This window comes from Agelaius phoeniceus, chromosome 1, assembly GCF_051311805.1.
Source record: "Agelaius phoeniceus isolate bAgePho1 chromosome 1, bAgePho1.hap1, whole genome shotgun sequence".
NCBI classification, from domain to species: Eukaryota; Metazoa; Chordata; class Aves; order Passeriformes; family Icteridae; genus Agelaius; species Agelaius phoeniceus.
In genome coordinates, this window is record NC_135265.1 from 15,037,167 (window position 1) to 15,059,915 (window position 22,749).

Consider the following 22,749-nt stretch of genomic DNA (forward strand, 5'->3'; position numbering starts at 1 on the left):
AAGCCCCAAAGCCCAGTTCATTTAGTTTGCAAGACCTCTATTTTGTATTACAAAATGCAGCTTGTTTCATCACTTGCGTATTTGCAACTTCTCAGGGAAGAAAAATGACTTGAAGTTTCCTGTCAGTGCTGCAGCTGTGAAAGCGAACCAGGGGGAAATGGCCACTGGTCCAGTAAAACTACTCTTAATTAAACATGTGTGGTTTGCCAGCTCATAACATTTTAGGGTTGTTTTTGCAAATTGTACCTGGGAATTGACTTCACAGCTGCAGTTCTGGGGAGCTGGTCAGGGGAGAAGTACAGCTGAAGCACAAATATTCCCACTTGTTGGCACCTTTCAAGGTATTGCCTTGGGTGACTTAAATTCTGTGCTGGACAGCTTTTTAGTGTAGAGATGATTTTTCTGCCTTTTTGATCATCTCTGGACATGGAAGTAGGTTTGTCCATTCTTGAACGTGCTTGTTCTGAAAAAAATGCCTATTAATCCCACAAAATACAGCACTGTGTATATTTTCTTGTCTGGTTTGTTTTGCATCTTACTGATATTTGGAGGTTAACCACCTCAGTGAACTGAAAATGAGGGTATGTCCCTATTTTTTTCTGAAATCTGAAAAGCTTGATTGTTCATAACTCACTCCTCACATTTGTGGGAATGTCTGAAATTGGAAGGATGACTAGATCCAGTGGTAGCCTCTTGTTTTGTCCCTGCTAATTTTGCTACAGGTTGAAGAAAATTGTCCTTAAATTTTTCTTTTTTGGGAAAGTGTGCAGAGGGAGGGGAAAGAAAATGTCCTCTTTCCTTACTGGTATAATTTTATGACACTTCTGGGTTTTAACTTATTTTGAGTATTAAGATACCCTGGTGGTTTGCAGAGGAGAGGAAAATATAGCATCTTCCCTGACTTAAACTGATTTAAGATATTCCCAACATTCCTGACCCAGGTTTTCTTACTAAAAATTATTATTAGTAATATTTTTAAATTTTTCGAGATGCTGTGAGGAAAATGTTGTATTTTATACTTTGGATGTAAAATATTAAACGTGTTAGATTTAATGTTAAAACAGTTTTTCTCAAAATGCTGACAAAAACCATGTTCTTCAGAGTTCAGTTTTTTCATTCCAAGTGTGGGACTTCAGCTAGTAAACAAAATACCTTTCTCTTCTTACTCTTAGCTTTCATCCTACTGCTGCATTCTGTACTCTGAGGTGACAGGAAGAGCTGTCTTTAGTCAGCTTAAAATATTTGTTATCCTCTGCCTGAGCTACTTGGGGTACTTCTTTCCTTCTTTGATGGCATGAGGTTGCTTCAACTTTATTTTTTGAAGGCTCTGATCTGGTCCTGTATTGCTCTTTCTTACAGGCTGCTGGTTTTTCTTAAGAAAAAACAAGGACTTAAACCCAGCATTTCATTGTGCATACTTGTACAATAAATTAGCTTCTTACTATATACTTTTAAAAGCTTCTTCATTTGTTTCAGATTTCAGATGTGAATGTGCTGCTTTTCAGGATGAGGGTTAGAGATTTGTAATGTAGCCTTGTTTACAAAGCCTTGTGGGAGTAAGGAAAATAGAGAACAACCCCATTGTGGTTCTTTCTCACTGCATAGGGACAGAAGCAAGAATACCAAAAGTGCTATTGAAGGTTGTGGACTAAACTGCACTTAAGCTTTCAAGGAAAGTTCCTTATTTTGCTGATCAGGCTGTTGCAAAATTTAATTCCTTGTTTGCTCCATATGTAAGTAATTTTTTCCTCCCACTTCAATCTAGCCATTTTTACCTGTCCCTGGGAGAAATAGACAGTTCTTTACTTATTATGGTTTCTATAACTGATTCTGTTTTAGATAGTTGAAGATAATTCCTTCTCTCAGCCACCTTTGGAATTTAATTAGGCAGCTAAACCTCCTTAAGAACTAACACAGAGGCTCTGAAGGAGAAGGTCCTGCTCTCCTGTCACCTTAGTCAGACACTTCGGAGGTGTCTCCAGCTGACCTTGCAGCGACCTGCAGACACCTAAGGAGTCGAAATATGGGAGAGCTTTTTGTTTGTTTGTGGGGGTTTTGTTTGTTTTGTTTTAGAAGTCTCAACGGGCTTAGTTTATTGCCATTCTGTTTTTTTTCCATCCCTTTGCTGCAGGGTCACATCAGCATCAGGGGTGCAGAGGGCAAGGGAGATGGGGTTGCTCCTTCTGGTAGCCAGTGGCCAGTCAGTACACCAGCATAGCTAGGTCTAAAAAATGTATCATTAATCTTTGATTTTCTGAAACAAATAAATTTGTGGTTTTTCTTGTTTTCTAAACTTTGAGTTGTTGCCTGACTCTGTGGAACTATGTGCTTTATTGATTTGGTTACCTGAACTGAATTAGCAAAAGCATTTGCTGAACTTCTGTACAAGCAGAAGTGTCAGTGTGGTTCTGCCTTTCTGCACAAAGGAAATTCTTTGCTTTTGTGCATGGGTAGTTAGGGTAACTAACTCATGTAAAGTTACTTTGGCAAGTTACTTTTCTCCTGGCTTCCCTTTCTTCTAAGATTAGCAAACCAATTTTTTCAAAAGGAAAAAGTAAAAAAAGTTGTTTTGTTTTTTTTAATAGTATACATTCTGATCTGTTAGAAAGGATAGCTCTTGTGTGTACAGACTTAAGAATATTCTGAGATTCTTATTTCCCTAATTCAAGTTTGTTTTATAATAGAGTATGAATGCATTACTTGGTGAATAGATTTAATCGTAATTTCTCTAGACTTTGGATGTATAATTTGTGTTTTGCTTTGCAACAATATAGAGCTAGACAGTATGTTAAAATGTGGTTCTTCAAATCATATGTTTTGAAATTATTTAGCCAGTCATGATCCCTAGAACATGCTTTTTCAGGTGTTCCTGTGTATAAATTCAGCACTCTTGAAACTTGTTTCCCAAGATTTTAATACAATGTTTGTGGAAGTCAAGCTGAATAGCTACAGCTACCTCAGCTGTTTCTGGGGTTTATTCCTGAGTGGGCAGTGTAATCAAGGAAATTGATGTCTGGAGTTCTGGGGCACATAAGAGGTGTAGTTGCTTGTGAATGGTAATTGCAGGGAATAAACTCAGGGAATGCTTGGAGAGCCAGATGTGGAGGGTACAGGGTAAAAAGTGACTGGAGCCTACCAGTTACCCAATAGAATGTATTACTGTTAATATATTAGTGAGGCAAACCAACAGATGCCCTTCTAGTATCTGATTTGATGCTTTGCTTCCTAGGCCAGTTAACTGTGCTCTTCACTGGGGTTTGCCACCTTAATTAATCCCATAAGGTATTTCCAGTATCCCAGTAAGTGTGCTCATATATCAGCTTTGCTCGTATGTTTGAATACTGGTGATATTCTGCAGCTGCACATGTTATTAAAAACTTCTAAGTGTTGATGTTCATAAGCTCAAGAACATACTTTGAAATTATTCTAACACCTAACAAAGAAATACTACCATAACAAATGCTTGCTGGATTTGCTGCCACAAACAACATTTGGTGAAGCAGTTTCACACAAGTGAAATCTGCTTTTGCAGCAGAGTAGAAGGACAGCAGCTGTAAACTGAGTGGGAGTTCTGCATTTTCTTGTCAAGTGTTTGGAATGAAGTACCCTTTCTAACAGAGCACATATTTGATGACTGTTCTGTTTTAGAACTATCTCTTGCAAATTGTTATTTTCCCTATTTTTTTAAGAATCCCCAACTAACTATCTAACTATTGTGAAAGTGAACCATTATAATATACATATAGAGTTTCTTAATTGTTCTGGGCTTTCCCTTCTCTTTCTAATAGGAGAATATTACAGTTTTTGCTCTACTGAATGATGGGGTTTTGGTGACTTGTGTGGTAGTATTCAGACTTCATTCTGTTCATTCAAGTGGTTCTCAAGCTATCTTTTAGGGTTTTGAGCTTGCTCAGTACAACTTCAGTAACTTGGGAATTTTATCAGAGGTGGTGTTTCTTTTCCCATCTGCAGTTTCATGGGTTCCTGGCTTTACACTGCTTTGTGTAAGCACTGGACCCTCAAAAGTACACTTAAAGGCTATGGGATTTGTACTTTTGAAAATGTAAAGTGTAGAAAAAATTGCTATTCAGTTTGAAGTGACAGTAATGGAAACTTTTCCATGACCTTGAGGCTATTATGAGTTCAAATCATACCATTCTACACTATTCCCACAATAATACTTCATAGGAGCTAACTTCTTAGATGTGCTGTGTTTCTGTAATGGATACAACATAGAGGTGTTCCATGAAGATCTTAATAATCTGCCTTTAAGAATACTTTCTCCTCTCTGAGGCAAATGAGATGTACAGCTGTACATTAAACCAGTTAAAACAATAAATGCTTTGATAAGTGAGGAGTCTCCACTACTTCTGAAACTTCAAGAGATTATTCTGCTGTAACAGTTCTAAAACTACTGAAGTGCTTGTTGTGTTCTTGTGATACTTGCCATCTGAAAAGCAGTACCTATTGGCCTATTACAGGAGAATTTTCCACTGGAGAAAGCAAGCTAGGCTTTTCTTGTGCTTTCTTAGTGTACTATTTTAGTTTTTATAGAATACATCCTTGAGAGAGATCACAAATGATTCCCAACAACTTTATTGTTCACAAATCAGCATTCAGACATGTACTGCAGGCTTCACAGAGCTCAAGAACTGACAGCAATTGAGCTAAAATGCAGAAACAACTTGAAATTAACTTCCCTAAAAGTGGAAGAAAAATAAATGTGTAAATCTCCTTCTGTATGGCATATCCAGGTTGTTCAAGATGTGGGCTAAATTTCTGAATTAGGTTGCAGATACTTTCAACACACATAATAAAGTTATCAGCATTTAATCTGGTGAACAGGGGGAAAAGGAGTGAAGGAATTTTACTGTCTGACTTTTGAACATTGTCAAATTTGGCTCCTCTTTCCTATCTGGGGTAAGCTTGCTGTGTAAGCATGTATGGCGTAAAGTGTTTCATATGGTATTGAAATTTTCTGCTATAGGAAAAGCAGCTTTGTCTATATCCTTGGACAAAAGCTTTTTTATGGAAGGGAGAAGCTAGATTGTACAAGTGGCAAAGTACAAGTACGGTAAACACTGTCATCTTTGTGCATGTTTGACAAAGGATCCCATTGTAAGATCTTATTTCCGTTTTTTAAAATATTTGACATCACTGTTGCTGTCCTTCAGTATACTTTCTTTTATTGCTGTAAACTTCCTACGTGCATATGTCATAGTTTGCTCATGCAGTGAGCAACTGCAGGAATGTGAATGGGAAGTTTGCAGAGTATGCAGGGAAAAGAATGGTTTTCCGTCAATTTTCTTTGATAAGTCACTTGTGATGGATGATCTGGGAGTGGTCTCTGGTACTCCAAGACCCAGCCAAGTGCTCCCTCCTGTCACAGGCTGTGTCCTGCTGCTGCAGCCAGTTTCCATTCCTGTTCCTGAGTGCATGTCAGTGTGGCAGAAGGAGCCACCTTTCGCTTTCTGTACTGCAGGATTTTGCAATACAATTAAGTCATTATCTTGATGGTATGAAAATAATTTAAGTTACCTCTTTTGGGCTACAAAGGGAAAGAAATAGATTTAGTTGGAGGGGCTTTTTGCTATTCACCTAGATATTGATAGATTACACTAGCACTAGATAAAAATTTATATTTTCATCAACTATAGGAATTTTTTGTTTTATGAGAGAGCTGAAAGAGAAGGGAATTTACATGGCTGAAATAACACAAGCATATTCAGGCAACCCCAATGTCCTAAGACTGTTTCATAATCTGGTTTCATTAAGCAAAATATTAATAGAAGTATATATAATAATTTGTATGCAACTATCTCCAATAATAGAAAGAAATAATATCTCAGCCTGTAGTTCAGTGCAAGTAAAATGCAGACTTTTCTGAAAGATAAAATTAGCAAAGTGAATAATGCTTAATTTAACTGTTTCCAGTCCAATAGGAAGTTATGAGTAGTCATTAAAAAATTATTTTGAATCTATCTGCTTAATTTTTAAATGGACACTTTTAACTGTTGAATGGCCTTTATTAGGCAGATATATTTGAATGATTTGTATGAGATGATTTTATTTCTGTATTGCTTTGCAATGTCATATTTTTTTTTTTACCAATTTATAATGGCAGATCAACTCAACACAAGAACTTCAATGCACTTAAATAATATTTGCATTACTATAGCTTGTCTGAAATTTATAATCAGCTGTTAACAGGCTTATAATGTTTGCTCTCTTTGTTTTATATGTTCCTTAGACTTAAATTGTGAATTATCCAGCCTGTGTTGGAGAAGGCTAGAGTGTAAAAAGTTGTTTCAGTTCCCATTTAAATTTGGCTTGTTAAATTAGCTTGTTCTGTTCACCTCTGAGGTAGTAGAGGACTCACTGAAAAATCTCCCTTGTGTGTTTTTGGGTATAAATTGTAAATATGCCTGTATCTGTTAGAAAGAAAACAGAGTCCAGAACATTTGTAAAAATATAAACCAAAAACAGAAACAGGAAGGAAAAGATGAGCTAATTATTCCAGTTGAAGCTGTCACTTCATGAACATGAAACTGTAGAGTTTTTGAGATTTCTTTTGTATCATTCCTGTTTGAATAAAGCTGGTATTGAAGTCCCAGGCCTTCCTAAAAGGACAGTGGGAATTCCTTGGCAAGAAGCTCAGTTGTTGAGGGAGCTGGGATGCTTCATTCCCAGTCTCAGGATGCTGTGGGGTTTGCCTGTTCTCCTTTCTTCAGCTTGCTGCTGTAGAGACAGTATTCCCTTACTTTCCTTCAATATAATGCTCCTCTTTTGCATGAGTATGGACAATCTGTTGTTTGTAACTTCATAAGGAGTACTGAGATTTGCCTTGCTTTTTTTTTAAGGGTCTTCATTTTTAGCAGCTACTTACAGCAGTCTGAATGCTGCTACTGAAAAATGAAAGCTTTTACATTCAGGTTCATAGCATTAAAAGAAGCTGCTAACAGAGGCACCACAGTGAAAGCTATTTCATGTGTGGTAGGTCATGTTTTGCAGGCTAGCATTGCAGTTATTCTTTAGGCAGTTGTTATGTTCTACAAGTTTTTGTCTTGAATTTAAGTTCTATAAAAGGAAAAAGGTAATTACCTGTTGCAAGTGAACTTTGTTTTCTGGCTTTTTGTTGCTGGCATACTCTGCCACTTCACAAGGTACTTTCATTACTGAAATGTGTACATTTGCTTTCCACTGCACTGAGTTCAGGTTTCCAGAGGCCTGATAGCATATCTGTGGCCTTTGTTAAAAATGTTGACTGTTCATTCATGAATGATTAACAGGTTGGGTTTTTTTTAAAGGCCCATATCTACTTCCTACTGTGCCAGTATAAAAACTGTGTTCTGAAAATGCTGTGTGTGCAGTCTCTGTTTGAGGAATGCTGTGTGTTGATCCTGGAAACTTGGTCCTGCTTCCATGAAACTCTCTTCCTTATCAATTACAACAATCTAGTGTGAGCAGACATTTTGGAGAGACCTAGGTTAAATGTGGCAGATTTTTACAGTATTATACAGAGCATTACTGGCCTCTGGGAGAGGCCCTTATGTTCTTGAAGTTGCCAGTGTGCTTAATGGGCTGTACAGTTTTAATTCATGTTGTCGAGTCAGAGAAGTATTTCTGCTTGCTAATTTTCCTACATCACTTTTCCAGCAAGAGTCCTTCACTGTTCTTAGCAGGAGAAAGCAACATGAAAAATCCATATCAAATAGCAAATGAGTGTTGAAATGTTTGGAGTAGAAGGCGTTTTGTGCGTGCATGCATGGGCACGTTGAAGGACGTGTTCTTGCAATTCTGATAGTGAGAAGACGAGGAGTCTCTTTGGGAAGATTTAATTCCATGTTTATGAGCAGTCAGAGTTTGATAGTGCCAAAAATAAAGGCCTCAGGGAGGGAAGTTCTCACTGGAAGTCCTGTTTGGTGTTTAACATATATTTAAATCTCCCTAAACTGTGTATGGTTTTGGGCATACACCCATGGAAGTGATCAGGAACTGTTTTGGTCTAGGTAATGCTTTGTCTAATCATATTAATATATTGTCAGTAAGTAATGATTTTGGTAAATGAAAGTTAAATTAATCTGCTTTTTGGCTTAAAATTATTCAAGTTTTTTGCAGAACTCAGTTGTGAACTCCCAAAATGATCATTTGGAAGGAGAGGGGGAGGTGGTGCAGTGGCTGGGAGCCCTACAGGGCCATGCACTGTGACCTGCCTGTGTGGGACTCCCCTTCCCAGCCTGAGGGGGGATTGGCCCTGCCAATGCTGGCATAGAAGGTACACTGATGGTAATTTCTGGAAACTTTGAACTTTCTAAAAGCTGCTTTTCTTATCAATAAATAAGATATTGACAAAATTAACCTCGTTAAGGCTGAGTGCTGTTGAACTGAGCAAAATCCTAGACAAAACAGCATACCTCATCATGTGGCTCAGGGTATGAGGAAGTTTCCTTGTGTGCTGCAAGGTTATTAAAAATAGATCCTGATAACAAAGTCATATCCCTCAAAGACGTACTTATGAGCTAAGCTGTGTGTTACAGTCAGATTGGTGGCTTTGCTTTTTCTTAATGCCTCCCTGAAAGCAGTAATTTCCAGATGTCTTTCAAAAATCTTGCAGTTCTCTCTGAAAAATCTGTCAGAAGAGAAAACAGCAGGGAATGAAAGTAGCTGGAGGGCTGGCTGGGCAGGACAGCTAGTTGTCTTGTTTGTTGCTCAGGAGAAAAGTTCTGTCTTCTCCTTGAAAACCAGAAATTGGTATGTTGAGTTTGGAAGCACTAAGCATTCAGAAGAAAATCCCTCATTTACACTTTCATATCGTGTTACTGTTCTAAACATAGCTTGTATGCTGCCTGAGTTAGGTGGCAATACTTTGGCTGGGAGCTCCCAGTATTGGCTGAGCACATTCATGTCCTGCAGTTTCATCTGGAGTTGTGCTGGTTATAATGCTGGAATGGTTGAAAACCTCCATGTGAAGCCTCTGAGCCATATTCCTATGTGTTTCTTGAGAAAATATTCCAATGCAAAAATATACCAAGCATTCTGTGTTTCAGGCTATTTGGAAAACATTTTTATTAATACACACAGCTGTTCTTTTAGTGATGCCACTTAGCTGTCTTAATTAAAACAAAATAGTAGCTGTTAAATTTGGGCCAGACAGAGGAGCTGCCTTATTGCTTTGTGTGGAAGAGCAATTTCAGGAGGAGGTGAGGGTTGTGCAAGCTACCAGCCCCCCCTGGCAGCAGCCAGGGTGCTTGGTGGTGCCACTTTTGCCACTTCCTTAAAAGAGAGGAAGGAGCTGGAGGTTTGTACGTTCTGTGGTGTCATTTCAGTGACAAACCCTGTGGTTTAACGTGGGAGGTGCAGCTCTGCAGGCTCTTGGACACCAAGGCAGAAATGGTTCTCTTGAATGAGGAGGCACCAAGACTACTGCCCCAGCATCCCAGGGAATTGGTTCAGCCCTGAAGACATTAGGGTGGTCTTCATTCACAGTAGTGTTGTTTATGCTTTTAGGGCTCTCAAGGTCAACTCTACCAAAGGCAGCTGTTCTGTCTGCCTTCCTCACAAAAAAACCCCAAACCAAATAAAACAAAAAAAGTCAACATGTGTGACTTGGATAGTAGAAAAATATCCTTTTACTGTTATCAAGTTTTGTAGCAGATTTTTTCCTTCGAATCAGGTATAGGAGGATACTGATTGATTTTGGCTTTCAGATTTTGCCAGTGCTGCAATTTTTTTGTTTTTAGCACTTGTGGTTTGCCTGAGATGTACTGTACTTGCTATATCTGGCAAGCTGTGTTGTCTCTTTTAAAGGCACGCAAAACAAGCCCATGCCCGTTATAATCTCATTAAGTTCCTCTCTAGCTGTTTCCCCCTTCGGTTGTGGATATTGCCCATATTTGGTTCTACCTATGGTGCAATCAGTTTATATCTGATTGTGTGGTATGATATGCTGTCTTGCCTGAGCAAACCCTGATAATTTATGATTAGATGTGGCCTAGATTAGCATCTTATGATTTTAATGTTTAAAAGTACATTATAAAAGATCTTTTATGCAATGCAGTAGCAACAGGAGGCACAAGGACTTGCCTACAGCAAAGCTGCCTAATTAAAACCAAGGGGATGGTATAAATTGTATAGTTTTTCCTTTAGAATGCCTAATATTGTACCCCAAAATATAAAAATGGCAGTGCATTACTAGGAAACTCTTTATTTTGGTTTAATAACTAGCTGCTTTCACAATCTCATAATCACAGTTCTTGTGAAAGCACATGCTCTTACACTCTGCATGGCGTATTTGTATTGGGCTTTAAAAATTGAACATCTGAGGCTTTATTTCTCTCCTAAACACTGTAGGGGCTCATTTGGAAGTACTTGTGGTTTCATTAAGTTCTTTGGTCTTGAAACCATAATTTCTGCTGTCTGTCACGTTAGCAAACTATTTATGAATAAGCAATTGTCATTAGTGTTTTGTTTTCTTATGGGTATTTGTTGTTCTACTTTTGTGCATGTATGTGAACAAAATCAGGTGGATAAGAATATCCACTTAATTTCTACAAGAAGTGAGGGGTAATTGAAACACTTGGTGATGTTGCCTAAAATATTTTCAAATAAGCATGTTTGAAAAGGCATACAGGTGAACTGTCCAGGTGTTTTTCAGAATTTCTTAGTCAGAAGATTGTGCTCATCTTTCTGACTGAGCTGCCTGTTTAGACCTTGCTGAGAATGCAAAAGTTCTGCTTTACATTCACCATCACTGTATCAACAGTGAGGTGGAAAGGTTGGGGAACAATCTTTGCCTAACAAGTGGCATCTCAGAAATGCTATGTATTGTCTTCAACAAGATCACATTACTTACAGTTTCTGAGCAATACTTGAGCTGTAAATCTGAAGTTTTCCAGCAAGGCATGGCAAGCATATAATTTTTTGATGATGATTCCAGTGTATTTCAAATCCACTGTAAGACATAATTATCAGCTGTCATCAGGAGGAATGCTGAAAAATTGGTTCAGTATTAAATAAATATAGCTTGTGATATCTACCTTAGAATTAAGAATCTAATGTTCTTACAGCCCAGCATTTTATGGCTGTCCTTTGTGCTTTTCTATTTAACAACAAAAGAAGGAGTTTGTTGGTTTGTTTTACTACTGCATTCTGATTTGTAAGGGAGCATTCGAAAATTCATTTGCTCGTTAACAGTGCATTTCTTCTCTCAATAGCCAACTACTCCACCAAGCCAAGGGAGGCCTGATTCACCAGTTTATGCTAACTTACAAGAACTGAAAATATCTCAGTCTGCACTTCCACCTCTACCTACAAGTGCTCCAATCCAAATAAATGGGGAATGGGAAACCCATAAAGATACGACAGGACGCTGTTATTACTACAACAGAGGATCACAGGAGCGAACCTGGAAACCTCCGCGGTGGGCCCGAGATGCAAGCATTAATAAAGGGGATTCCCAGAGCCATGCAGATCATGAGGTAGTTCCTTCTGAGATCAAAAGCAATGAGATTGTAATGCATTTGAATGGTCTTTTGCTGTGGGATTTGGTATCTCTTGGTTTTGAGGCGTCAAGGAGTGTCTTCCTTTGTCTTTTTGGTTATGTGTCTTGGTATGAAGTGGTCAACAGTTTCACTCTTGAGTTGCTTTTGTGTACAGGAATGTGTGTGTGTAACTGTGTGGAAGAGTAGCAACTTGTAAAAAAATGCCTGTAAAAACAGCCCCATAACAGATATTGCTACTTTTGACTAGATTCCATTCAGACCATTAACATATTCTTTAGGTATATCAATGGAGTTTTTTCATAATGTAGAAGTTCTGCTTTTGCAAAGCCTTTTGGTAAAACTTCGCTGCTGACCTTGCTCGTGATAGTTGAAGCTTACTGTGAAATTATTTATGTTAAAAGACGATTTGGACTAGTATCTGAGGTGCCAATTTATTCTGTGCAGCCAGTTGCTAGGGAAAGTCTGATCGTGAAGTGCATTTATCTGAACTGCAGTGGTTCAGATAAAGCAAAGGAATAGTTGGGAGATGGATATTACTATTTAGATATGCTTAAAATAGTGTTCTTGTGTCCAAACAGTACTGAGGTTAACTAGTTTCCTGATGGAAAGAGAAAGCAAATATTTATTAAAAAATCTTCTACATATTTCACTTCTATATTCCTTTTTCATATATATATGTATACATATATATATATTTGGTGGATTTTCTACTGTGACAACTATAACTAGTGTCTCTCTATATCCTATATATATATCTAAGCCATAAAATCAGCGTTTAGTTTAAAAATTGAATTGTGGACTGCTCAAAATTTTGTGATTGCTGGAAGCTTGTCTACCTCTGGAAAGGTAGTAACAGGAACAGGTGAGTAAGGGAAATGGAAACCTTTCATTTCCTTTGGCACTGGCCTTTACAGCAGCTGTGACATCCACAAGCATTTAAATAGCCAAATTTTCTTGCCTCAGACGAATGGCAGCCAACAGGCAAACAGATGGAATGTTTATGCCTTGTTCCTTTGGTACCTCTGGTGATGGTCTCTTAATTTATCACTGACTGTCCTTTTGCTGGATAAGACTGGTTTTAGTCTGGGTAAGCTGATGGCTTGTTTGAGTAGTGATTCTCCTTGTCCTAGTAATGGTTTTCTCATTGTTGTAGTTCCATCTCCTGGTAATGGTTTTCTCTTTGTTGTAGTTCCATCTCCTAGTAATTGTTTTCTCATTGTTGTAGTTCTTCCTTCTTTTCATGGAAGGATTGCAAGAGTTCTTTCTCCCTCCCCATCTGCAAGCAATCCCTCTGACTCCTGCTCATACATCTGTACCATCACTTCACCACATGGTTGCATCTTTGGAATGCTTGATTTTTAATTTGCTTTTTAAAAATTGCCCATTACTTCTTTCATCTCACTTCTGTTTATTTGTGGTGCTTCAGGTATCACAAGTTGGCCATCAGGCAGTTATGTCTATCAAGTTTTCAGTCTTTGTGAGACCAGTGGAGGATACATGTTTTGATTTTTAACTAGACATTAAGCCTGTATTTCCTGTAGCATAAGCTCCTTAGGTAATTTGTGTCTTGGCTGGGCTATCAAAACATGGGTCTAGGGGGAGGCACACATTGCATGGTCATGTCAATCCACGTACCAGCAGTCATGTTTTGATTTTGAAGCTGCCTTTCCCCCCACCCCTCTTTCCTTTTGTTTCTTTTCTGTTCTGCATTTGGAAACATGCTTCACACTCTACTGTTCATGTTGCTTTTTGGAACCTCTGAGTACTTAATCCAATATAAAGTAAAGATTGAGATCCAAGACTGAGCTACAGGAAAATGTAGGACATCTCAAATTTTGTCTGATTAGGGAAAGTTAGAGCTAATATATCTTAATAATTATAAGTTGACTTTTATGCTAGCCTGAGTTATACTCTTTTAATAATAAAAGAGTACATGCATAAGGATTAAAAGCTAGTTTTTACTAATTTGTCCTCAGAGGAGCTTGTGTTGTATTAGATAGCAAAAGGGAAGGTGATGTAAAAATGAGAACGGAGAGATCAGCTATTATAATATATGAGTAATATATGAAACGTGACATAGTTTAGAGTTGGTCTTTGAACTTTGTGATTAGGAAATCAAATTTTATTGGATAATTAAAAAGAGGCAGAATTGTACCTTATTTGCCTAAGTAGCTGGTCACAGACATGGCACAAAGAAAACAGTAGTAGGTCATGAGAGTTAAATGGATGTTATAGTTACATGGATGGGATATGGGGAAGCAGTGGAGTCCTATGGACAGGACCTGTAAGAAAGTGTATAAGATTTTGAAATTACAGATAAAATGTATTAGAGGCAGTGATTTGTTGATGTATCTGAGGAAGGAGTGCTTAATAGTAACTAGGAGGAATTTGTCAAGTGAAGTGATTTAATTAAGTTGAACTATAAAAGGAATGAGATGTCACAATATCAGAGAAGACAAACCCTTAATACCTGGATAGATCATAATGTGAAGGAGACATCCACAAATTACCCAACAGCTGTAGAAAAGCAATGGGTTTTAATTGAATTTCAAAACCAGATTTAAATCATGTCCAGAATGTGATTTCATTCCATGGGTTTTGTTTTAATATAAACAAATGGTAATAAAGGGATGGTAGCTGCCTTAATTAGTATTTTTCCTGATTATTTTCACTTTCACAAGTAGAAGTAATGATAAAAGCTAGAAAGATGAAGTGATAGGAGGGACACAGGTAGCTGTTCCTAGTAAATGCTTGGTGATGAACTGGTCTCTGCCCCCAGGAACTTTCTATGTAAACAGAAGAAAGCCAAGAATGACAATAGAAGCAATGCTATGGGGGACCTTTTCTGCAATTCTCCTTAATGTCACAACAAAGTTCTTATAAGGCACCTGTCTGCTTAAGATGGGTTTATTTAAGTGTGGGATAGTGTAACTGGGGATGAGACTTGATATAAAGCATGGACAATATGAAAAAACATATAGGCAGTTAATGCTGAAAAAGTGTTGAAAGTGAAATTGAAAGCTATGGAATGAGGTTTGGCCAGTGTTCTCTAAACAGTATTCATGCAGCTTTAGCAGCTGTTCCTGACAGCTGAGGGACAAGGAGTGCCTTGGCTTGGTAAAATTTGTAATAACTCAGGAATTTTGTTGAAGTTTAGGTCTGCAAATGTACAGGATATGAGTTAAACCGTGCAGCATCTAAACTATTATTATATGGATGCCATGCAGATAGACACATTAACATTCCTACTATACAACAGAGGTTCTTCTAGGAGAATTTTCATTTTTAGGTCCTCTGTTTAGTTTTACCTGTGTAGGTGTTTCTTCAGTATCAGGAGTTGCTTGGAATAGGCAAATGCCAATGTATTATATTATTAGGTCATAATCTCTATAGATAGTAATAATAAAAATGTCCAAAGTCTTCTACATTGATTTACCATATGTCAATGCAATTAATATTTAACTATTAAAACCATGCAAACTTAAGTACATGTATACAATATAGTTATCCTGTGAAACAGTAGTTCAAATGGGGCCAATAGCACCCTTGGCAACTCTTCAGTCTTAATTCTGCAAGTGTAAAAATGAGACTGAAGACTCCCCCCACCTTGCTCCCTCTGCTCTCCTCCCCTCCCCACAGTGGTTAGGAATTGGCAGATGAGAATTTCACATTGCCCCATGAGCAAGAGAGGTAGCAGTGGTTAATCCATAGTTTACAAGCTCACACTCTGTAAGCTGTAGAGGACATGTGCATTTTTTTCATGTTCCTTAATTAATGGTCTAAGAATTTCCTGTGGGTTTTCCTGTGCTTGGTAAACTGGGTCATGTCAGTTAAAGGAGTGTGTGTCACACAAGTAGTAAGATACTCAGAAAAGTAACACCAAAAACCTACACAGAAATCATTTGGATATGTCACTAAACATATAGTCTTTAAACACACTGACTTTTAAAAACTGGGGAGTTTCTGATAATTGAGTATTTTTTGTAAGACTTGGGAGTCTTTTTTTGGGAGAGGTTTTTTCCTATTTAAAATTGAAATTGTCTCTCTCCTGCTTTACAGTTTTTCTCAAAACCCTTATGCCAATGTTATTGAAGCATAGTATTTTATTAGTTTCTGAGTAGCAGGGTGTCTTAAATGTTTTGCCTCCTGCTAGCTGAGGATCCAAGACACTGAAAGGAAATCTACATACAATTCCTCAGGAGACCACAGCATAGAGATGTTGTAGGAGATGAAAGAAGGGAGATTTTTTTGATGCATGGAGTGGATGCTTAGAATAAGACTACAGTGTGTTAGCAAGGGGATGAACAAGGTTTATGGGGGTACAGAAATAGTTTGATGTGTGTGTAAAATCTTTTCTCTACATTGCACATCAGACTTGTTCCTAGGATAATAATTGACTTCTACCTTCAGGAAACAATTTTTCAGCTCAGTCAGCTGTGCCTTGTGCAAAGCCTTGCTTTTGCAATGCTCTTTGTCATGTTCAGTTCGAAGGAGGAGAGTGGAAATTCATAGTATTTTAAGATGCAGTGGACAAATACTGTAAAATGCTGCCATCTAAGAGGGTGAAACTGGAGTTTCAAGTTGTCCTTAATCATTCCTGTGTTTCCAGATGTATTTGAGAAAAGGAGAAGTATTTAGGTATGAAATTAGGGATGGTGGTAGATGGTGGTAGAAAAGTGAGGTAGCAGGGCTCCCAGGGTTTTTTTTAAGGCAATGCAGATTACTAAAGCTAACTCTCTTCATCAGTAATGTAAATTTGTAGGAACAAAATTTGGATAGACAAAACCCCTGGAGTTTAAATTTGAGTAGTGAAATCTGATATAGTGGAAATTAAAAAAAAATACCATCAAAAGCTAGTTCTGAAAATACTTTGAATTGTCTGCACTGTAAAAATGCATCTCGTTCTCTCATAAGATATAAAAATGTGAACTCTCTGTTTTCATTGCTATTTTCTTTCTAGTCAAATAATCTTTGATCTTTCAGATTTTAAAGCGCTTTCATTCTCAAAACTGCCTTGTATGTTTCTGACTACTTGTAGCATCTTTCATCAGAAGAAAACGACCACAGTTCTTGTTACAGCCAGTCAGATAGTCAGTATGGTTCTCCTCCAAAGGGTTGGTCAGAAGAGTTGGATGAACATGGTCAAACCTTATATACCAATGACTATACTAATGAAAAGGTACTTTTTCCTTCTTCTCATCATGTGTTCTAAATCTTTTCCACTAATTCACTTCTAGAAATGAAACCTGCATTTCCAAAAGTGAGGAGCGTACGTCAGCAGTAGCTCCTTCTGTTTTTTTAAAATATGCATGAAGCTTTAGCAAGTGAACTTTTTTTCTTATGTATATTTTTGTTATTTAGAAGCAGTTTTAGTTCCAGTTGTGTGTCAGATTGTATTAAATGAACATACCATGTATAATGTTTTTAGTTCCTGCCCTTCCCCTTCCTCTTGGTTATACTTCAGGAACAAACTTCATACCAAAAAGTTTTTCTTGCTGTCTTTTAAGAGCTGCTCTTGTCTACATAGACCTTCTAGTTAAGATGTTTTTAAACTGAATGTAATGCTGCTTTATCGCTTTCATAATTTCCTTTATTAGAGATTTTTCACTACTGCTTTCAGATGTAGACAAACTTCTTAATTAAACTACAGCCGTGTCAGCAGATTTATGCCCTGTTTTTGCTATCTAATTGCTACTGACAACTTACTGTGATTCTGGGCATGCCATAAACATTTCTCCCACTTTGGATAAAATACAGTATTTGTTTATATTTGTAAAGCAGTCCATTTTTCCAATTGTTCACTGAAGTTGCATTTTTAGTTTTTTAAACTTCTAAAGTTCACTGAAACAGTACTTTGTTATATTATAGCACCACCTGTTCTTGAGCTGAATTAGGCAAGTCCTATTTGCAAGTATTTTTGAAATAGTTAGATTTTTTGTCAGTTTTAGAATTTTATTCTCTTTAATCAGTTTCTGACAAACATCTGTAAAGCACAGTCCTATGTTTTAGCAAATATGCAGCCTTCTTTTTTAATTGCACTGGGATTGATAAAAACCAGCCTTTCCTACCACAAGCTGTTATAGAAAGGAAATCTTGTGAAACCTGCTTGAGCCAAGAGCCTTGCTGTGAGTGTTTCTGTGTTTTTCTGTAATCATCTTGTTGGATTTTTCTCATTACAATTATTTTCTTTCTGCATGACCAGTCCCAGTTGTTGTGGGTTTACTTTGATTGTTGTGGGAGGTGCTTTTCTGTAGAGGTTACAGAAATTGTAGTGTCTTCTTCATGACTTCTCTAGGGACTGCATCTCAAATTTCCCTTGATGTTTTAAAAAAATTGTTCAATGAGCGCATTAATCTCTCATATTATCAGCAGTTGCTAGTTGAGCTGCTTTTTTGTAATTTTATGTGTAAGATCCTGATGCAGATGTGATGGAAAAATTGTGCCTCCCTAAACTGACAGCATAATGTTGATAGGAATGAGATATGGCATCTTAAAAAAATCTATTTATCACAATCTCTTGTGTGATATTGCTGGACTTTTTTCTGAGGAATTACAGAACAAAAACATCAGGATGCTGAAAACTGTTGCTCTTACTGCAATCTAACCTTAGTTAGTTAATGGAGGTTGTGCATTAGACACAGCCAAAGTGGATGGCACTTAATTAAAAATTAACTTTAAATCTCAGGTCTCGGAGATTTACTGTTGTGACTGTCACTCTGATTACCTTTTCTATCATCACATTTCTTTCTGCAGTGGATAAAACACGCAGATGAACAAGGTAGACCATACTACTACAGTGCTGATGGCTCCAGATCAGAGTGGGAGTTACCTAAGGTGAGTGACCTAAAAAAGAAACTTCAGTAACTTGGGGCTTTCCCATCTTCCTGAATATGTGTTCTATCAGGCCTTTAATGTGAGATATTAACCACCAGAGGACTCAGATATTGCTCTTTGTTAGTTATTGCATTTTTCTGGAAATTCTGTTTATGAAGAGGAAAAAAAAGTACTCAAGGACATAAAAAATGGATGTATATAGCTTATTTAGATGTCAAAGGAGATCAGGTGTCTTTGCTGAATTGAGCAAAAGTTTTATGCAGGGCTGCAGAATAGTATCTGTGATTTTGCTGTGGCAAAGAAGAACTGTATAGGAAAAAGGAGAAATCTTCACTGAGAAACTGTAGTCTATTTTTAGGACCCTCCAAAGTGGTAATGCAAACAAGTGTTGAAAAACAAAAGTTTCAGTAGAGTTTTATGGTGTTTTTGAGGATGGCACAGTTTCACCAGAATTGTGCTCTGGTATTTATTAATTTTGTAGTGAAAATAGAAATTCATAGGGAAGTGACAGATCTGGGGACACTTGGTAGTCTGAGGATGTATCTAATACTCCTTAATTCTCATATTCATTTCAAAAAACTGGGCATTTGTCATAGGGATCTTGTTATGTATGTCTTCCCTGCTCTTTGTTTGATACTACATAATAAGCTGTAACCATTAAAAAAATTGTTTCACACAAAACTGTGTGCATAAATATATGAAAAAGCATGTTTCTCCATTATTGTTTTATCAGTACAAAAATCAGTGTCTAGAGTCACTTCCACTTAGGAAGGAGCAACCTTAATAGGTAGGGTTTTCATAATACTTGTGAGAAAATATTTACATGAAAATTAGGAATGAAGTTATATACAAAGCTGTTTTGTTATGGCAGTAGAAGAATGTGCATCTGAAGCACTGAGTTAGCTTTGAGAATTCTCCTATGTCAGTCTGAAGTGTTAGGTAACTTAAATTTTGTAACACGTCTCAATGTAACAATATCATCTGTACCTATTGGTTTTAAAAGCTGTTTAGCTTTGGTTAGCTATTGGATTTATTAGAAGTGTTAAAATCTGATAGACCAGGTTTTACCAGAAGCAATTATTACTTCTCTATGTATAATTGAAATAATTTTGGGGAATAATGTCATGCATTCATTCGCTTCATTCTATGACTCATGCTGTGCAGAAGGTTTTGACTTGGAAGAAATTGTGTTTCACAAAAATAGATTGAGTTAGGATTTGAATTAAATAGCAAATTGCCTTTAATCCAATTAGAATAAGTCACAAAGGTAATCCAGAACCATTACCTGAGGTACATTAGGAGGCATAAGGGAGTGGGTTCTAGTATTTATTTAATAATGCATGTTATTCTAGTGATTCTAAACAAAGTCTGAGTTCTGTTGTATTAGTAGCCACTTCCAAAATGAAACATTGCCTTTGATTTGTAATTTGTGATCTGCAAGTGATCACAAATTGATGTTAGCAATTCTCCTTGAAAATTATTTCTTATTTGGGTGGAATTTACTTGTTAATCCCTTCTTGAAACTAGTCAGTCTTGACTGGCAGCAAATATAAGGTAAACAGAAGAAAATGAGCAATTGACTCTTAGATTCAGAATCTTGGCTTTTAGCCTGAAATTCTGTGGAACAGTTTAAATATTTCAACAAAAGATTAAGCTAGTTTATGTAACTATGTATTTGAAGATGTTATGCTTGTGAGTAATTAAACATGATTGAAGATTAGTCTCTCAAAGATCTTGCTGAAGCTGGTTATAAAGTACTTAAAAAAATGAATTAAAGAACACTCAGACCCCAAAACTGCTTTGAAGAAAAATAATCTGTGTTGAAAGTTCTCTGGAGCAGTGAGAGAAAGCCATAGAAATATCTTAGCATTGTAACACTTGCTTAAATGAAAAGTAAGTTACTAGGAAAAATCCTACTCTTGCTCAGTTTGGGTTTTTTTTTGTTTTGTTGTTGTTGTTTGTTTGTTTTTGGTTTTGGGGGTTTTGTTTTTGTTTTTGGTTTTTTTTTAATCCTCCGTGTATTTAGCACAAATATTGCCTTCCAAATCTTGTGAAATAAAGTGATATAATAGAATGGTCATGTAATACTATAAACCAGAAAAAGAATAGAATCTTTTTGTTAGATGGTTGTTAATAATCTGGATTTCATTAGAATTAAGAATGGTTCAGGGATTTTCTGGAAATAGCACACTAGCTGAGCTAATACTGTGACATTAAAAATCTTCAGAGTAATAGAATTAACTATAAATGTGCACGTGCTTGGGAATAACACTCTGTTCTTGTACGTGTGTTAAAAATTGTGAGGGAATATGTTGGGAAGGGAGGACAGTTACAAAACAAATTACTTTAGACAGTCTCACAGAAAGCCCTCCAGTCATGTGGATTTAAATAACATCTAGGAATAGCTGGATGCCTCTGGCTAAAAATGATGTTTCAGATGCAGTAGCTTTGACAACTGCTGAAAAGTCTATTAAGGCTCATGATGAGTGTGACCCAGCTTTCTGCAGTGGAAGAGAAGAACATACTGAATTAATCTTTAAAATGGATAATAATATTTTAATCATAGTTTCTACTAGATCCTGCAGAAGACTGAGATTTCTCATCTGCAGAATTTTGCTGTATTCAGCTTTTGGTTCTTGCCAATTATTAAAAAAAACACCCAACCAAAACAGTCAAGCAACAAAAACCCCAACAAACAAGCAATTAAAAGTTAGATAATAAAATATGTTTTTTTCCTGTTTAATAAAAAAATAATGTCTAAATCCAGTTTAAGAAGGGCTACAGCCCTATTCCAGAAACATAGTTCTCTAATAGGAGTTTTATGACTTAAGCAAATGAGAAATCTTTGGTAAAGGTGAGGGGAATTAAACTCATCTCAGGAGTAAGAACTCCCTAATTTCTGAAGTTTCAAGAAAAGTTAACCTATCAAAGTGACAAAAAAAAAAAAAAAGGTGGGAAATCGAATAAATATCAAAATGAATAGCTCAAATGAGAGTTATAGGGGATAACCTAATAAAAAGTAGAGATTAAAAATCTCTTAGATTTTCAAAATGCATTCCTAGGCCAACACCTGACATAAGAGCATGATGCTTGGCCTGCCTCTGAGCAAGCTCACTGATCCAAGAGTAGCCTTTGGAAGAAAATGTGTCTACTGTAAGCCTCTGGAGTGAACCCAGTTTTAGTGTTAATATTTACAGACTGTGATATTGAAATTGTCTGTGTTCCTCTCACAAATTCCTGCAGCATAAACTCTCCTTGCTGTACCCACAGAGGAAGGAGTAGCTGGAGGAGTTTCATTTTTGGCAATGTTAATGGAGCAGCAGTCTGTGAATTCACTCTGTGCACTGCCAGCATGGGGGGTGAGCTCAGGGGCCTCACTTCTGGTACTTGGTGGATGGTTTTGCTGATGGAGACCTGAAAACGGTCAGAGCATGATAGCTGAAAAAATTACACTATAACAGGGGGCAGGTAATGTCAGGAACATAATTAAATGGTGAAGGAAAAGAAGTATGAGCACATGTAAAGAAAACTTGGTTGTCTTATGGTAAATTTGTCTTGTTCTGAGCTGTGCTGCTGGATTTGAGGTTTACCCTGTGTGTTGGCATTTGAGTCTACTGCAAGTGAGTGCACTAGGCAGTTTCATTAGCAGTAGTGACATTCTTGTGCTTAAATTTGGGATTGGCTGGTGAAAGTTGAGACAGCCTCAGTTGGTGTGAGGATCCAGGTGGTTTTTAACAGCACAAGTTGTTAAAAAAACAAACCCGAGTTAAGTATGAGAAGGCAGTCAGGGTTTTTTTCCTTTCTCTTTAATATCTGCATTTCTACACACAAAACCTGGTTTGATCTTCCTCATTTGTCCTGGGGTTTAGTGGCTCCCACCTGCCCCCAGCCTTTGCTTGGGCACACAGCAGGACCTGTGGCAATCAGCAAGGACTTGGGGTGCTCATCAAAGATGAGCAGTCTTGGTGACCCTGAGGATTAAAAGGAGAAGCAATGGATGTCCAAGACAGTAACATGAATAAAGTAGGTTATCCAGAGGTGTCTTTCAGTCACTGGTACATTTGAGCTCGAGCTGCTTGTCCCAATGGTCTCGTTCTGCCTGGGTTCTGTTCCTTCTGTGCGGCTGAGGCTCCAACTGCTATCACCCTGACATCCTCTGGCAGAGAAATCTTCATTCCCTAGAGAAAGGAAGGGAATGAAATCCCTTAAAAGGGCAAAAATAATCCTATTTATTTATGGAGGTTTAAGAAAAATGTGTTACTGATTTAGTTGATAAGAAAAGCAAAAGTTGTAACATAGGTGTTACATCTCTCAGAATAGCATAAAAGTTTATTCAAAGCCAAGGACAGTAGGAGCACTAGAAAGTAGTTTTGTTCTGAGGCAGCTTAAATTTAAGGAAGCTTATTCTATTTCA

The 22,749-nt window shown here is 37.2% G+C and overlaps 1 protein-coding gene across 7 annotated transcripts in view; it reads left to right on the top strand.

The window, feature by feature from the left end:
• ARHGAP12 (Rho GTPase activating protein 12) overlaps positions 1 to 22,749 on the top strand; it is a 75,701-nt gene that overhangs the window by 21,333 nt on the left and 31,619 nt on the right. For 4 of the 7 annotated variants that reach the window (XM_077173399.1, XM_054634550.2, XM_054634576.2 and 1 more), the window contains exons 3-5: positions 11,214 to 11,477; positions 16,540 to 16,680; positions 18,255 to 18,335. In XM_077173399.1, the coding sequence (XP_077029514.1) occupies positions 11,214 to 11,477; positions 16,540 to 16,680; positions 18,255 to 18,335 (486 nt within the window). The remainder of the gene's footprint in view (positions 1 to 11,213; positions 11,478 to 16,539; positions 16,681 to 18,254; positions 18,336 to 22,749) is intronic. The other 3 variants (XM_077173406.1, XM_077173415.1, XM_077173410.1) reach the window with 2 other exon arrangements.